The sequence below is a fragment of the Eretmochelys imbricata genome, chromosome 2 (assembly GCF_965152235.1).
Source record: "Eretmochelys imbricata isolate rEreImb1 chromosome 2, rEreImb1.hap1, whole genome shotgun sequence".
Taxonomy (NCBI): Eukaryota; Metazoa; Chordata; order Testudines; family Cheloniidae; genus Eretmochelys; species Eretmochelys imbricata.
The window spans coordinates 35,668,179-35,687,073 of NC_135573.1; the positions used below are offsets into that span (position 1 = coordinate 35,668,179).

At 39.5% G+C, this 18,895-nt stretch overlaps 1 protein-coding gene across 37 annotated transcripts in view; it reads right to left on the minus strand.

Moving 5' to 3' along the window:
- Window positions 1-220: 220 nt before the first annotated feature.
- Window positions 221-18,895, minus strand: part of RIMS2 (regulating synaptic membrane exocytosis 2) — a 740,891-nt gene continuing 722,216 nt past the window's right edge. For all 37 annotated transcript variants that reach the window (XM_077808869.1, XM_077808868.1, XM_077808888.1 and 34 more), the window contains 5 exons: window positions 5,455-5,596; window positions 3,880-3,992; window positions 2,942-3,043; window positions 1,797-1,936; window positions 221-439 (listed from right to left, as the gene is read on the minus strand). In XM_077808869.1, the coding sequence (XP_077664995.1) occupies window positions 221-439; window positions 1,797-1,936; window positions 2,942-3,043; window positions 3,880-3,992; window positions 5,455-5,596 (716 nt within the window). The remainder of the gene's footprint in view (window positions 440-1,796; window positions 1,937-2,941; window positions 3,044-3,879; window positions 3,993-5,454; window positions 5,597-18,895) is intronic.

Below are 18,895 nucleotides of genomic sequence, written 5' to 3' on the forward strand. Positions count from 1 at the left end.
ACTGAACTCCAAACCTGTTAGTTCTTTACAGCTCCACTCTTTCACCTGAGGGCCTTCCTTAGTGCACAATGTGTGCAACTTCCTCTGAGAACACAGGATCGCTTGGTAGCCCTAGAAACAGGCTCAGAAGACACAACATTAAGCATGCAGTGTTACCAGGGTTTGCGACCTGTAATTTTTTTTTGTAACGCTGGTTGCTATGACAACAGTTTCACAGCTGCTATGAGCGAGCATAAGAAGGTCCTGTTGAACTTTCAAGAGATGACTGGGAAGCTCTTCTAGTCAGAGGAGCCAAAGTTGGATCTACTAAGGAGGAAGGGGGGAAAAGTTTGAACCATCCAATCACCATATTTGACAGGTCCAGTTCATCTAAAAGTATCTGTGCCACTCCCATAAAAGATTTGTGATCCATACGTCCATAGTCTCCCCAAACAATTATCTGTTGGTAAAGGAAACAAAAGATAGAGAAGTTTCAGCAACAACTACGAAAGCTGTGATCTGATGCAATCAATTCTTCATATGTAACCAGTTACCTATTCACAAACCAACAATCCTAAAGAAAAATGGCCTATTTGACTTTTGGCGTGGGCTAATCCTGGTTCTGCTATAGTGGTGCAGCCATAGAAGTCCCCTGGGCTGTAAACGTATTTGATCATGTTAAATAAGAACTGAAAGATTGAGGCCCAGTGTGAAATGGAGCCCATATATTACAGACAAAATATGACTGTACGAATGCTACCCACACAGTTTAATGGATGGGAGACTTGACTGACTCCACAAAGTACTTGACAGCTTTGAAATGAAAGGGGGAATATACCCAGGGCTAGACCCCTCCTCTCCCTGAGCACTCCACCACCTACTGCCCAGCCAAAGGGAGAAGGGAGTAGACTGGCTCCTTGCTCCCCACAATCATTAATCTCAACAAGGGTTCAGGGTTTCTTGAGCCTCTTGTACCATTTTAGCTGAACCCACCCTCCCTCCCAGTAGTTCTAGAAACACAGTTCCTGTATTATATGGTGCCATGAAACTGGTTTAGAGGGTCAGGAAGGATTTTTTTCCCCAACAGTGTCAAACTGGCTGAGGCTTATTAGATTTTTTTCAATTTCCTGGTAGCATGATGGAGACACAGTCAGGTTACACAGGAACAGGAGTTAGGAATTTAACATTAGGAATTTGTATGAATGTTTAGTTCATCACAACTTGCAACCACTGTACAGTGCAGATAAAAGGCCAAAAGGGCCAATGACCAGAAACCAGAGAACTGGGATTTTGCTGGTGGATCTCAGACCTACGGGAAAAGGGGAGACCTGAAGTCTTTGCAGACTGAGGTCCCTTTTTGATACCTTCGGTCTCCTTTACAAGCAGGGAGGATGAGATGATTCAGCAAAGTGAGCTGAATCATAGGGGTAAGCAGTGGAAAGTCTATCTGGTGTTAAGAAATATCTGATAGGAGCCCTGTAAACCCCGTACTAGACCCAAAGGCCTAGTAGAGAGAGATGGGGCAGATGACACCCCACCTGGGTATTAAGTTTAATGAAGTTGTGGCCTTACAATTAAATCCATCCCTGTGCCTGTTTTCTCATTTGCCTGCGTGTCCTAATCAATGTTCATTCAGCACCTCTTACTGGCTAATCATCAATAGAGCATAAGGCATTGTTATGGTAGCCATCTGCTCAGCAAGGCTTTGAAATAACAGGACTTGTAGAATGAGGCGTGGAAGGAAGTCTTGGGCTCATTCAGTGAGAATTGTACAAGTGAAACATTTTCAGATAGACAAGAATATTGATTTAAATTACCTGTAAAACTTTTCCTTGGGGGCTTTCTTCAAATGACAAAAGTTGCTGATAAAGAGGTTCAAGTGTTTTTCTTGCTACCTTTGTTTTCTTTTTGGCTATGCAGGCTCCATTTTCTAATAGATACACCTTTACATATGGTGCTTAGAGGGGAAGAAAATGAAAAAAAGTAAGTGAAAGGCTAATCCAGATTTTGCAAGCTAGCTGCAATGTTCTATCACCATTTGCTGAGTCCTGTCATTTAGTAGATAAATATCTTAATTAAACAAGTGCTCAAATACAGTATTCAGTAACTATGAACCTTTATCCGTACGTATCATATTCATGTATATCTGATTACAAACCTTCTCTATAGTTCTCTCTCTTTTGGTATTGTCTACTTTATGAATCAATTCAGTTTTTGAACTGAAAAAAAATCAAATATTTCTTCAATGAACAGTATGTGCCACAAAACTGGGGTCTGATCCACAGCCCATTAAGTAAATAAAGGACACAGACTTTAATGGGCTTTGGATCAAGCCTCAAATATTTTATGCTCCCAAATAATCTGCAAGACAAAAAGCTGCGGAAAGAAAGATTCTAAACTGATTTCTATTTTGACAGAAGAACTTGCTAAACATGTCACTGTATTGTCCCCTTCATTCAACACTGTATACTAACACAGTAAGACAATATATTGTGAAAAGAGAAGAAAATAAACATCAGGTACCCGTCTTCTTTCTAAGTTATGTATCTATTCCAAGCATTTTGTTAACTTCCTCCTCTCCCTTAAATTACTTATGTCACATCTTCAACACATGTTTCCTTTCCCTTCCCCATAGCCAAGGAGGCATTTGTTGTTATTAAAATAGCTGTTGTCCTTCAATGGGAGCCCAGAGCACAGCACCACCAAAGACATTCGCTGTTAACATTTACTCCTGACGTTGGGGTTGAAACGAAATCTTTACATGTACATGTAGGCTTTCATACCGGGTCAGTACATTTTTACTTTTCAATGTACAACAAATGCTATAACTGACTGCTATTAGCTATCTGTTAATAGATTTCACTCAACTTCAACAGTGAAGCCTCAGAAATTTTTCTGCAGACAGAACTTAGTGTTTTAGCAAGGGATTCCTATTCACAAAAGTATGTTGTTCTTTTCTTACCTGGCAGTGTCTTTGAACCTGGTTTTACAACAAGGCCGCGGGCTCGTATTATTTCTACCTCCAACTGTCCTTTTTTGTCCATCATTCCTATCTGGATATCGCCTGGGAGAGGAAAACGTTGAGATATTGCTATTCAAGAACATCCAATCATATTTAAACTAGTGGCATGTTATGGAATTAATGTATGACATCTTGTTTCTTGCACATAACACCAACAAAGTCAATAAGGAATTAACTATAATAGATACTTTTAAAGATTTTTTCCCACTGCTATTTGAGGTCCTGTACAGTACAAAACCCACTACAGATAATATTCTCATCTTGGTTTCTCTCCCCTAATCTACATTACATTTCTTTTTTTCCTTTACATACCCTTCAGTGAGCTAAGAGTCACTACAAGAGCCATTAAAATACATTTGTAAAGCTGTTGCAAACTATTTCCACCATGCTTCTAGTTTAAAAAAATATGCATCAAAAGATGTTTGTACATTTAAAGATTATATGAACAATAACTACACGTTTTTGCATTTAAATAGCACTTTTCACTTGACAATCTCCAGCTGCTCATACCAGTGGGTAAGTAATATTATCCCCATTTTACAGATGGGAAACTTAGGTACAGAGAGATTAAGGACCAAATTTTCAAAACCGGCCCTCTAGTTTTGAGCGTCTGAATATTTCAATAAGCAACTTTAGTCACCTAGGTCCTGATTTCAGAGCTGTTGAGCATTCACAACAATCACTAATTTCATCTGAAGATGAGGTACTGATTGTTAGAAGACACTTTTGAAAATTTGGCCCTTGGTGACTTGTTCAAGATCATACAACAAGTCAATGGCATGGCCAGAACTAGAACTCAGCTCTCTTGACTCCTAGTACTGTTCTTTAATTACTAGACCACAAAGATTATGCTGAAACTGCAAGACATGAATTCTTACCCATAGATGGTGTTGCCAGCGTTTGGCGTCCTACTAGCTGCGCAGGACCAAGTCCATCCAGAAAATCACTGAACTGACTGTCAGAGGCCAACCGCACACCTGGGAAAATCAGACTAAGGAAACAAAGGAAACGGAACAGTTTAAATTACCAATTGCAAGCTCTTTTTAACAACCTCAAACAATGGCAACTCAGCCTCCAGAAGACAGTTGATTAGGGTGATCTAATTCCCATGTTCTTTCCTCCCATTATGACATTTCTCCATCTTGCTGCTTTTTTGTTGCATCAAAGATATTGTCAATTCCTGCGGTATTAACAAGGGCCTGGATTCCACAAGGTACTTAAGCACATATTTGACCTGAAGCACGCAAGCAGTTGCATTGAAGTAAAGTTTTTGGCAAATATTTATTTACATTTTTAAGTGAACTCACTTTGACTGTGTTTGCTCTCTACAAATACTCAACCAAATGAATGCCAGTAATGGCAGAAATGTTTGGTGAAATAGTGAACTTTAATTGAGTGTGCAGATATTCATAGAAACAAATTTCAGAATCACATGCATGTGTATTTGCACCAGAAAACTCTTCTAAGAGTTACACTTATCTAATCAGAGAAGAGAAATGAACCATAAGGCATATATAATTAAACAAAAGAACTCAAATTTCATATATTAAAATTTGCCTGTGAACAACTACAGACCAAAAATTAGTCTCAAAAATTATCTGGTTAATATCTAATACTTTTGACACAATCTTTCTGTGGATGATTTATAAACAGAAAAAGAGGCAAAAACGGGTCACATTAATTATCCATTACACATTATTTTCACAGCTCTAGCCACATAAAAATTATGTTCTTTGATACAACAAGCTCTGTAGAGTATATTGCTTGGTAGAGTATACCATGTTAGTATAAACCATACTTTGTGAGACATTTGTGTAAACTGTTTGTGCAGATTTTATTTAAAGAATTATTTAACTTGGGCCCTCTTGCAAAAGCCTAGTGTAGGAAGTTAAAAACATAGGGCCAAATCTTTACTCTTGCCCATGCCAAAACACACCAATGGTCACCTTGAGGACTTTCTAACAGGTTATGTCAGTACAGGCAGGGTTATTTGGAAAAAGAAGTAGGTTCAGATTACAGAGCTTATGGATCACGGGAGATCTGCTAGAGGTCCTCTGCCTGAAGTAGGTTTCACAGAATAGAAAGACTCCTGATGGCAGATTCTCCACCAGGTTACAAGAGGTATGATGCATTTACTCCACCCATTTGTATTCCTCCCAACCTGTATGCTCAGAGCCTAGACCCACTGAGAACTCTCTGCAGGTCGTGGTGATGGTGCTGCAAAAGTGACACTAACAACTGAAACATAGGCAGTAGGAAATCCCTCCGTATACAAATCACAGAAGAACATTTTAGTCATTGGTTTTACTTGAAAAACCTCCCGCAAGCGAACTGATTTAAATGGGAGTTCTGCCCTGAGTAGGGACTTTAGGATTCAACTCCTGTTTTTTTATAGGACTAGTTTAGTGGAGAAACATAAAACAAGAACATCATAACCAGTCAATCTTACTCACTTTCCCTCAGAACTGTAGCTGTTCATGCTGCCATCTGTAGATTCCCGGCTGGCCTGACGTGTCATCCAGTTTCTCATTTCCACAGCTAGCCCAGTTTCTGTGCTTCTCTGGACAGTGCTCCGCAGCTTCTTACCACCCGCTTCTGTAAAAACAGACCAGAACACTTATGGTATCTCACTATAATAACAGGTTTCAGAGTAGCAGCCGTGTTAGTCTGTATTCGCAAAAAGAAAAGGAGGACTTGTGGCATCGGATTATGCATCCGATGAAGTGAGCTGTAGCTCACGAAAGCTTATGCTCAAATAAATTGGTTAGTCTCTAAGGTGCCACAAGTACTCCTTTTCTTTTCACTATAGTAAATAGATCTACTTAGAGGGCAATAATATAGACAATAAACATTATAGAAGGATGCCAAAGTAGGAATATACAAATATGTATTGAAAATACTGTGCACATATATTTGAGCAACAGACACTTTGACACAACAATCAGCAGACTGTGATATTGTAGATCTTTTAAAATATAGTGGTACTATGAGTTGCTGGTTTTTTATGACAGCACTGAGAGAACGAGAACATAAAAACCCTTGAAATATATTCAACTCACAAAGGTACTTAGATTTAGTGTACTTAAAAATATTTTGTCCTATGATAAATGCACTCTTCTCCAGCGATTCCGTTGAAATGTCACTATTAAACTAAAGCCTACACTATTTCAGAAATGCTCTGATTCAGGCTGAAAAGCATTTGGTTATCATTTGCTAAATGAAGTTATAGATATCTATTGGCGAGGAAAGTGAACAACAAAATACAATCCCTATTTCAAATCTTTCCTTTTCCTTTCCTATTATTTTTAGTTAGTTAGCTTTATCTATGTATTGCAGAAGAAATACAGCTTGTGCTTAGTTTTATGCACAATAATATGGAAATTCTATCTCTATACCTAAAAGTAGACATCAGTGCTTACATATGTTCTATTTTAATTTTAGATACTGAGACAGACAGATGAAGAAAAATTGAATAAAGTAGAATTTGGGATTAGTGATTTGACTAGGGATTATGATCTATTCCCCAGGTGGCACACTTGTTGACAGCCTTGACAAAAAAGCTAAGTACTGAAGTGGCATAGAGACTGAACTTCCCTCTTTCATGACTAGAAGTGGTCACTCCAGGTCGTGTCTGAGGTGTTATGGTATCTCTAAATCCAGCGAATGGAGTAGGGAAGCTTGAATTCCAGTTGCTTGGCTCTGTTCTATGGATAAATAGCTGACTTCAGCCTATATACTGCCCAAGGCTTTTACTTTTAATCACTACAGTGATATGATGAATAATAGGACGATTAACTTTGCTGCAAAATTTTGGCCACTCATATGAATTTATCATCCAATAAAACAAAATCAGTTTTTGTTACATCAAAACTAACTACGTCCATCAATATCAATAAACATAAATGCAAGAACTAAGAGCTTTGTATTAGCTATGAAAAATGAAGGGCAAAGGGTGACAATTTCATTTGTATCTACTTGTACTGTTCCAAGTGTCTACTTGTTTTATTATGTAGATTAAACTAATGGAAGTTGACAGCCGACGTCCAACATTGGTCCAGAATTGATCTAAAATCCAGTTACTATGACAGGAACAAAAGAATATTCTTACACAGCTACATGGACAAACAGACATCTACCCTGCATTACAGCGGAGGCCACATAAAAGGTTCACAATATCGGAAGCTCCATACTCTTCACATTAAGAGACTTGTGATATTACACTTTTTAAAAAATGTTCTTTGCCCCATTCAGTGTTAGTTTTTGTTCAGTTTATATTTAAGTACGGATCGTTTCCAAGTCAGTGTTGTTATACTCTCTAATGCAAACATGATAGAACACTTCCACTGTGCATGATTCTACAAGGTCACTATAATACACCTTCAGAATGGTCTTTTGGTCTTGTCCTTAACTGTTGTTAATCATGTAAGGAAGAGTGAGAATTCTAAATCTATTTGCCTTGACGCTTCAACTAAACGTACATTAAAAATGAACACATATGTTGCAACTTGATTTACTGCGAAATTATGGAAGAGGCATAAGAAACAGCAGAGCAACAGCTGCTCAAGGCTCAGCACATGTACACCTATTTCACTAGCTGTTCTGAGTGTGGCTATTGGGGTTTCTCATTTTAAAATATTCTTCTTTTCCCATATTCATTTTATCTGAAACAAGTGATTCAGTTCAGATGAGAGGCCGGAGTGATGGCTAAGTAGAAGAAGGAACATTGCTGTTGCGTGGATGTTACCAGTCCAAAGCTAACCTAAACCTTTATGTGTATGTATAAATTCCTAATCTAGAATAATTTAAAACACCCTCATCATCCCCAGCCCTTGACTGGGGTTGAAAGAAAGTTGTATGAGGAATCATTGGTAAGCACTCAACAGAAGTCAATTTAGAGTTGTCTGATGGTCTCAAAAGAGGCTGTCTGCCTTTTTAACTGCACAATACCACACCTTTATTTTTTCTGGGTATTTCTGAGCAGCTTCCTTTTCTCTTTTCCTCTCTGTACTCACTTGTATTTGCATTAGTATTAGTGACAGTTATGCCTGTGGAGAATATATCCTCTGTCTTGCCCCTTGTTACTTTAATGGTGAAAATAGTAAGGGTTGAATTATCAAACTGTAATTATTGTTAAGTGACTCATTGTAAAATACAACAAATATAAAACCCATAATAGTTGAAATTCACATTTCATGTGATCGTCATTTATCTAAGAAAATCTAAGTGGAACAGTTAATAAACCAAGAATGCAGTTTTATAGTTGTACAGAAAAAGTATTACATTAAAGCAGAAATATATACTACAAAAAAACCGTAACTTGTGCTAAATCTTTAGTTGCTTATTTGGCCAAAATGAAACAAGGATAGACCCACAATACTTATGATGGAACACTTTCTGAAATTTTTGCCCATAGCTAAAAGGAGTAAACCTCAATTCATCATTCTGCAAAGTAAACTACAGTACAGTTGCTGATTTGGGAATATAAAAACACACTAAATATAATCACAACTTCTGATCTTTTATCTTTAACTAACTCCTAAACACTTTAACCTAGCTATGGCTAACTTTACTGATATTGTTACAGCACTGAGTTCATGCACTGGAACCCAAGAAGTGGATTATTTCTGTTAGGAGAGAAAAATAAGTAGATGGCAAATGTAGGCTTATTAAATTATCCTAATCTACTTTTCTTTACAAATGTACAATTCCTTATAATAGGATATGAACAGACAGCAACTCTCCCTGGCTATTTTCCAGAGTCACAGTAATGTTCTCAAACCTCATGCATCATGGGCCTGATTCACAATTGCCTTGTACTTTGCATAGTCATCTACACCTGTGCAGAGTGAGTATAAAATGCTATCATATTAGAATGGTACCATTTTACATCCACCTTGAACTGTGTATGCACAGACTACACAAAGTACAAAGCAGTGGTGAATCATGCCCACCCCAAACTATTAAAATCCCTAAAAAATTAGAGCAAGTAATTTTGTTGAATAAAACTCTTATTTTATATAATCTATATGAGGATTAGAGAAAGAGATATATATCCCCATCACTCAAACCATTCAACTCCAAGACTTTAATTTTGTTAGTTAGAGAGGTCAACAGCTGATCATCTTTAGAGACAGTCTATGTCAAAACTACTATGATCATGGTATTTCTGGATTATGCTGTTAAATGCATTCATATAATTTTAGGAGGGAAAACTCTCTTCAGGTGCTCATCAATGTTAACAGGAATTCTGCAGTGTCCTGGATAGAATACACTTCCGTAAATTGTAAATGTTGTATATATTTAGGAGAAATCCTACCTTTTAAAAAATTGTTTTTTTTGCAGTTTTATTACTATTTACATATATTAGAAAAGTAAACATTTGAAACATGCAGTAATCATCATAAAACCAATCTCTACCCAACTCTTGTTTATTGTTAGAGTTGCAAAGGACCATTATACACATTATCAGCAGGATCTGGGTAACATTTTTGAGCAATGTAGAGAGTGTTTAAATAACTCACCACTCTCTGTTAGGACTTAATGAGAGAAATCTTGCCAAAATAGTTGGATGACATTACTGACATTACACAAATTAGACACAATCCTAAAGCCTATTTTTGCAGGTGAGATATAACAGATGAATATCTATATGATCCCAGCCAGCACAAAGAACATTATTTAAACAGACCCCTTCTGCCAAGGTTTAGTCCCAAACACTCTCCTAGATACAGTGCAAGTTTCACAATATAGTGGGGACTGCAGGTGTTTTCAAACCATTCTGCTACACATTTGTAACTCCAGCTGAAACAATGGCGCCATGGAGTTTTACTAATCTGACTATATGGGAAACATCATCAAAGTCAAAAGTTTTAAAGCTCTATCCAGTCATTTAAGCCAAATATTCAGGTTGCGTTATGCTCTGACGCTAATAGGTCTAATAAATGTCAGCCAGCAGATCTTTTCTAATTTTCTCCCTTGGTTTTCCTGGTAGACTTGGGTCCCAGAATATGCAAGTTATGTTTCAGTCACATTTTTAGTTTTGCTCAAACTGTTTCAGCATTTTTAAAAGAAGATCTAGACATCTATGTTGCCTTCATCACCACGGTATCTGAGTGTAGTTGGTTAAGTCCACTTGGGGGTGGGGACAGAGGTACAAGCCGCCTGAAATCACCTCCAGCTCTGCCAGAACAGCTGAAAAAAGCAGGTGACGCTGGTCAGGAAGGGGCTAGGTCCAGGGCAACTGAGGGCTTTGCTGATTCAGTGCATCTTCTAGGCGACTTTGCCAAGCTGCTGTTTAACATCATACACCAATATCACAATACCATTTAGCAGAGGAAGTAAAAGTGTTTTTATGAAAAAAGCCAAACTGCAAAAACCTGGAAGTCCAGAGTGCAGAGGTCTGGGTGGGGTATTTTTATGACCAACTGCAAGGGACTGGGTGGGGTGTTTTTATGAAAAAAAACAAACTCCAAGCTGAATCCCTTATACTCCGACTGGGGGTCTGGCATGTGGGGAAGGGTGGGAGGCAGTGAGATGCCTGGGTCCTCTGGGAAAGGTTGCAAGGGGAGGAGGTCCCCAGTCCAAAGGAGTATAGGATGAGAAGGCCAAGGGAGGGCTGCTGGGGGGCAAATGGGGAGCAGCCCCCTAATCAGAATTAATCTCTTTTCACTATGTTAGAATGTGTTTCTCTTAACCAGGGTAGATTCACTGGTGCACTCCAGCTCCTATGCCACATTTTGGCAATCAAAACCTGGTCTGATCAGCCAGTTAAATTGGGGGCTTGTCTACACTACAGACACTACTGCAGCACATTTATGGTGCTGCAGCTGTTCTGCTGGAGCGCAATAGCATAGATGTGTTAAGTGGCGGAAGGTGTTTTTCTGTCGCTGTAGTTAATCCACCCCCCGAATGAATTCTTCCTTTGAGCTAGCTAGCAGCGTCTCTAGTGGGGTTTAGGTCGGCTTAACTAGTTCACAGCCCTGAGCAACATAATTAGATCAACCTAAGTGTTAGGTGTAGACCTAATTTGCTAATGTTAATGAAATGGCAAAAATTAACTGAAGTATACCAATGAGCATGTCCTTATATGGGGAAGGATCAAATCTTATCCAAACACTGTGGGTATCTCAGTAGTATTTAGAAGATGTTTCAGTTGTTGGTGATGGCTGGCTTTGTATCTAGGTCAGGTAACATATCTATGATATGGAAGCACACATACCATCAGTGCCTGACTAAGGCCTTGGGAACCACTTAGACCAGTGGTTCCCAAACTTTAATAAGCTGTGAAACCCTTTCAATAAAATGTCAAGTCTCACAAACCCCCTCCTAAAAATGAATATTTCCAGGGATTTTCTCCTTTACCTGAATATAAATTATAAAAGCAGTCATCTTGGAAACATAAAATTTGTTTTTATGACATACTTATTACACACTATTTGTTAATTATTATTTATCATTACAGTATTTTTATTACATTATGAAAACTGCAACACTGTTCCAAGATCTCACTTTCGTAGCTTGTATTACTTTGAATAAGACTGTTATAAGACAAGGCTCCTGTGTTTCATCAAGGAGTATCAGATGTGAAACAGCATGAAGGTATTTAAGAAGCTAACTCAACGAGTTCCTCCTATGCAAGCATTTAGGTCTTGAGCAGTCCAGACAAACAACGCATGTTACAACAAAGCTTAAACTTGTTCTTCATAATAATTTTAAAAACAACACTAGCTGCCTATTTAATTTTAAAAACAGCAAAAAATATCCACCTCCCTTTCCATTTCTTAGAAGGGTCTTGAAGTTTAAATCTCCTCAGTGTGATAGATACGCTTGCTTCGATCTGTTTAGCTCTTGGAAGTCCAGGGGTTCCGGGCTGCCGTCCCCGTGCTGCCTTGGGTCCCTAGGGACAGCTCTGTCCGCCATTAAAGAATTTTTTCCCGAGAACCCCCGTAACATTTTGCAAACCCCAGTTTGGGAACCACTGGTCTAGACTGATGGTGGCATTGCTGGCATGTAAGATGTGTGAAGTTACACACTGCAGTGAAAATCAGGCTGTGTCCATACTGTGGTGTGGACATACTTGTGGTAGTGAAAATCAGGCCTTCGTTCTGCCAGAGCCCAGAAAAAGCTCAGCAAACTCAAACTCACCATTTTTACATCATGGAAAAAGCTCACACTGTGGAAGTGTGGCCATCTAAAAAGGTTTCTAACAAACTCAAGTCACAGGGTGAATTCCTGAGTGCTATGAAATCAGTGTCAAAATTCCCATTCATTTCAATGGGGCCAGGATTTCATATTCAAAAGTGGCTGGATTAGACAGGTGGAGATTGTCACCCAAACTTTTCTCCATGCTAAATGTGATTTCATTTTGTTCCAAATATCAAACACTTCTTTCAGTAGGGGCTAAACTTTTAACTTTCAGTTAATGTGACACATTAATGCTAAAAAAAAATCCTTTGATAGCATCTATATGTGACTCAAGCTTTGCTCTAATACCATATGGATGTCTACTGGGGTGTGTGTGCATGTGTGTCCACCATACACTTCTCTCTGGCTGTCTAATCTAGAATTAGCTTTAATAATGTTTTTTTTACTATACATACCATAGATAAAAATAATAATGAAATAAAATGTTATTCAGAATAAATAACTGGCTGAAACTTCAGTGTCCACATAGATTCTTCAACAGAGAGGCAACTAGGAAACATAAAGCACTCTGTGTACTGTAAAAGTTGCTCAATTTCTTAGCTCTTATTCGTGATTGTTACAATCATTATATCTCAGCAATACAATGTGTTTGATAAATACTGACTAAAGGCTAGCTTTTCCAGTCTGCTAAGTGGCGCAAAGTAGTCTTAAAGTGGCTGGAGATTGCCAGTGGGGAATTCTCCCTGTGCAGGGGAACTCTGAGTTACCTCTGCCACCTTCTATTCCCAACCGCCACACCCTGCGGGCATTCTTGAAGACAGGCTGAGGAGGGGATGTGGTGAAGTAGAGCAAGCTTTGTTACACCCAATTGGCCACTGTCATAAATTCTCTCTGACATAAGTTAAGACTGCCTAAAGGCAGGACCTAACTTACACTGAGGGTCAGGTGATTTTGAATCAGGGAGCTCTGTGTGTCCATCCTTCTCCACTATATTTGAGCACAACTTGGATGTAGTGGGGAGTCAGGACCTAAATCTATAATCAATTTCCCTTGGGCTATGTTCTCTCAAACATGGTATTAAAAATAGTAGCTTAACTCTTAATAAATTTGATTGACTTACACTTTGCTCACTTCTATAATAAAGATTATTATCCACATTGTATCTTTTCAGATGTAAAAATACATATATGTGTATTCAATTCAATGGTTTATGGACCAAAGGTCCTCTAGTCAGTTTCACAAATCCACACTGAAGTCCGGAGAGACAGATTTTCCATTTGTACTAGTATGTCTCATTTAGCTGAAAATTTTTGTAAAAGCTCATATGGTGAGACATCTATCTTTTCCCTACGCACCACATGCAGCAGTTATTCCACCTCGGGGCTGGAACAGTTTACTCATGAAATGAATTTGGGATCTGCCCTTTCAGATGACTGCATACAAAGATCATGGAGGGGAGAGGTTGTTTGTGTATACTGCTCACTTTGGCTCAAACCACACCTACTTATGGGATCTGACAACACATCAAAGTCATGATATAAAATGTTTCAGAATATGGCAGATCCTGATCTGTGTGCGGAGGCTACTTGGAGTCCATCATAGACATCTAATGTCTATTTTCACAGATTCACTGAATGTGTTTGAGAGATGAATTTGACTTCCACGCCTTTTCACTCCCTTTACCTCCTCATGTGTATCCAAAATATTAGGCAGCAGAAACCCAAATTCACACAAATTATATGGGAAACATATTTCAATGGTCTCATTTAAATTACATGAGAATCGTTGTCGTCTATGGTTGAGCTCAGAATATGGTTAGTTACTAGAGGTTAACAAAATACTGAAAAGTGTATATACATCTCTTTTTTGTTCTGATACAGAGTCAAAAACAACCAGATGGGAAAATATACAAACTGATATTACAAAGTAAGTAAAGGAAGGATTATATATATATGTCAATTGATTTTTAATTAGATATTCTAGTTGTTCCTCTACTGACTTACTATCCATTCATTGGACAAGTTCTTTAAGGTGGTTGAAATTTCATGAAATTACCAATCCTCAATTCTTAACATACAAAGGCACCTGCTGAATAGTAATTATTAGTAAGAGAAACAAAGTAAGTAAAAATAAATAAAATAAGTAGGTGCACCAATACCATGGTGATGAGACAGGATACATATAATAATTGTAACCCATGCTAGAAAATGAAAGAACTGTTCTGAAATGTACGGAGATGTTCTCTTAACAGAAAATCTAAATACATTTAGCATAATTGACGGTAATTTAATTGCTTTAAAAACAGCATGTTTTTAACAGAAATTTTTGGAGCATATTTTAATTACTATTCCTTTAAACATAAACCTTAAATTCCTTGTGATAAATGCCAATGAAATTTAAAATAGTTCTACCTGTAAAATTACGAAAATGCCAATTTATTTTTTTCTGAAGTCAATTTTCAAAACATGAGCTGAAGAAAAGTCATTTGTAGCCAAGCAAGAATTTGGTATTATGCATAAGTACATACATTTTCTATGCATACACTCCAAATGGGAAACGATAAAGATACAAGTTTGTTTTTCAGGTTCTGTGTTCATTGGGTAGCTCAGTATTCCCTATTTTCCATTATAATAATCTATTTTAACTACAGTCAAATCTGACTTGAATTAATTTACTACTGTTATTTGGGAAAATATATTTCCACTATTTTTCTGGTAAGGGTCTGATCCTGTAACTCACATAAGTAATTCATATTTATGCAAATAGTCATACTGAATTGACTGGGGCTACTTTCATGAATGGAGATTATTTACATGAGCCAGGATTTACAGGATCTGGCTCTAAAACTAGGTCTTCTGCCTATATTCATAAAATGAATTACTAAGGAAGTGTTAAATAGGGACAGTATTTAATTATTCAAAACGGATTGTAACTGTTTTGGAACTGGTGTGTTAACTACAGAGTAAGAACTGTTGGCAAGCTCAATATTGAGACTGTATTTACTACTCTCCAGACAGTTTACTAAAGAAAATGACACCGAAAAACCCAGAAACATTTTACAGTATAAATAATGCTTAGCAAATGATCTAATATCAAAATTACTCTTAACGGTTTCATTGACCATGTAAAAGGCTCCTTCTAAATTACAGCTCAGTTCTGATTTACAAAACAGTGTGTCATTAATTACACTCTGAACACAAAGAATTCCTAGCGTATTATTAGTTGTAATAACAGACAACAGATTCAATTCTATATACCTGGGGCGTTCAGAATGTAAACAAGAAGCAATTTAAAAACGGAAAACAATCTACCGTCGAGGTCCTTAGCACTATTCTCTTCTAAATGGGGAAAAGCGAAGCCTGACAGTAAAGCCCTGAGCTGGTTTTGCACGTTAGTCGCCTCATCCTATAAGAATCCAACCACGGCTTTAAACAGCAAAAGTGACACTTCTGACCACTTGCTTGAGGATTCCAGGGACAACGCCCACCAGCGGCCCGGCGCCCCCCGGCCAGCACGGGGCCCGGCGCAGCGCGCTCTCCAGCCGGGCAGCCCGGAGCGGAGCTCCCGGCACACCGGGAGGGCTGCGCGCTCTCTGCTCTCACTCCTGCCCGTGTCACCGCAGGGTTCAAGGTCCCCCCCGCCCCGCACAGCTCCTGGGAGTTGGCTAAACCGCACGGGGCATCCCCGCCGCCCCCTTCCAGCCGAGCTCCCCCTGCAGCGCCCATTCCCGAGCCCCGCGCCGCCCGGCTCCTCACCGCCATCGTCCTCCTCCTCCTCCAGGGAGCCCATGCAGGGGAAGTAGACGGCGAGCGCCTCGAAAGAGGCGGAGAGGCTGCTCCGGCTCGGGGACCTCTCCACGCTGCGCCCCGCGCGCGGCCCCTGCCGGCCCATCCTGGACGAGCCGGACCTGCCTTTGGCGCGGTACAAGAAGCGAGGCGTCTTGGCGGCTTGCGCAGCCCGGCAGCAGGTGCCGCCGGAGCCTGGGCAGCGGGGACGGGGCAGGCGGCCCCTTTCCCCGGGCTACGGGGAGCGGCCGCGCTCCCAGACTCGGCGCTAGACCCAGCTCTTCTCTGCCCTCTGCGGCTGGCTCAGGGGAGAGCGAGCGGCGGCGGCGTCCAGCCGAGCCCGGGAATTAGCCGTCAGCGAGCCCTGCCTCCGGGACTGCTGCCGCGGGTCGGAGCCGGAGCCAAAGCCATGTCGTGTGCAGCTCGCCTGCGGAGCGCCCAGGTCGCAGCTGGGAGTCGATACTGACTGCTCGGTGCGACGGCAGGAGACCAGCCAGCCCCTGCTCCGCCGGCGCTCACAAAGCGCTCAGCAGACTCTCTGACGACTCCTCTCTCTGTTAATAGTTAAGCCAGCGAGCGAGTCCTCCCCCCCACCCCCCAAACCAGAACTTGGAGCAGCGGGAAGAGGGCCGCAGGCTAAGAGAGGAGACAGTGCTCGAGAGAGCAGCGGGTGTCAAGGTTTTCTTTTATCACATTTGTCGGTCTACTTTACTTTTTCCATAGGGGGCTCCAAGGGAGCAGCACTCCTGCCGCTGCTCAGTCCCTAAATGTCACGTGTCTTGTCAGCACTTCTGTTGGACTTCACAGTTGGTGCTTTGGCCACACTTTTCACCCCAACCTTGCTAAATGGTATCAGAACATTTAGAATCACTGTCTCCTTGGTGGTGCAATCTGTTAGCATTATTAATAGAATATGTAGTACTTGGATATTAAGCACAAAACAACCCAAAGAACTGGCTATCGTCAAAAAGGGCTAGTTTTTACTGTTTTAAAACTATTTAATGAAAAAAGAAAAGGAGTACTTGTGGCACCTTAGAGACTAACCCATTTATTTTTGTTCATCTTTAAGGTGCCCTAAGTACTCCTTTTCTTTTTCCGAATACAGACTAACAGGGCTGCTACTCTGAAACCTGTATTTAATTAATTGTTCTACAACAGTCTGTGACAATGCAAAAAAGGCAGCAAGCTGACAAAACTGCTTTAGAACTCATACAAGGGCAGCTTTCTGACTGGCTCTTTTATGCCCATCTATATCATGCCCAGTAAAGGAAACATTAATTGTTTTTAATGTTATGTATTAACTCCTCAGTAATAAATTATTATTATGTAGGGTCTGAATGCAAAGTGTCTAACTCTGACGTTCATGCAGGATCTGGTCATTGGAGCAAATTTTTATTGAGTTGGTCTTTTCAAAGGAATATTCATGTCTAGATAATAAGAAGTTATAAATGCTCAGTATTATCCGATGAAGTGAGCTGTAGCTCACGAAAGCTTATGCTTAAATAAATTGGTTAGTCTCTAAGGTGCCACAAGTACTCCTTTTCTTTTTGCGAATACAGACTAACACAGCTGCTACTCTGAAACCAATATTATTATTCTTCCACTATGGTAAAGAATCCCATTTGGATGGAACATATGATCCTCTGCACTTATAAAAAGTTATTCTTATGTATTTATAATCCGCTAGCTATTTTTAGAGTGTGCATCACATTTTTTATTTCCAACTCATTATAATCTAGTATTCCTAATAAGTTATGTTAGATATGACTAAATGAAAAAAGAGAACGAGCCAAATAAATGGAGAAAACCTCTCTCTTCTTCCGTGAGCAACTAAACAAGAAAAAACTGACATTAAAATTTCCACAAGAGAGTACACAATCGAATGTTAAAATGAGTCTAGGGGTATGTCTACCCTGCAATATAAGCCTAGGGTTCGAAATCAGGCTCAAGCCTAACTTTTGTCTACACACAAATCGCACTAACCAAGGGTTTGGACCCAGGAACCTACGGAGGTGGAGGATGTGCACCTGACTCAAGTCCTGTTGCTCTGCAGTGTAGATGCAGTCCCACTGCACTCATGCTTTGGAAGTCTGCCAAAACTATTGAGTTTACTAACCCTGTGCTTGCATTGCAGTGAAGACATACCCTGTGGCAAATTTTGTCTGTAACAGCACATGCTGCATTGATATTCAGCCACTCATATTACATAATTTTCCTTATATTTCACAAGGCTACGTATCACTATATTTTTATTAGAACAAAAAAACAGATATTCCATACAGTACATTTTAAATTATGCATATTTCTTGTCAATGATAAACCTACTTGAGCCTGTTTGTCATTTATGCTTAGACACCTCCCCCTCCCGCCCCCTGTACACCCTGGGGCAGCATAAAGGGGCTTTAAAGTGGATGTAAATGTAATTTATGCCACTTCAAAGCCCCTTTTCACTGCCAGAGCTGTGTAAAGGGGCCATATATATTAGTTTCTGTTATAAAATCATCAATAACATTTAAGGGATAAATTCCACCAGGAGTGTGTGTGTGTGTGCGGGGGGGAATAGCAAAGTAACACATTGTGCACATTATTGGTTCTTTCTATATAAGTGGGATAACAGGTCCAATTTACCAAATAATGGATTCATCAGAGCTAACAGTGACAGAATTCTCTCTAGTTAATCCTCTCTACCTTGGACTATTCTGCATCATATTCAGTTACTTGCAAACTACAGATAAACTTGGTTTCAAGCTAAAGATGGAATGCAAGTCAACATTTTTTGTTTGCAGCTCACTCTACAATTTAAATCTATCCTAAAATACAAAAATAAACTCTAAAATACAGTATAAAATCAGGTTTCAGAGTAACAGCCGTGTTAGTCTGTATTCGCAAAAAGAAAAGGAGTACTTGTGGCACCTTAGAGACTAACCAATTTATTTGAGCATAAGCTTTCGTGAGCTATAGCTCA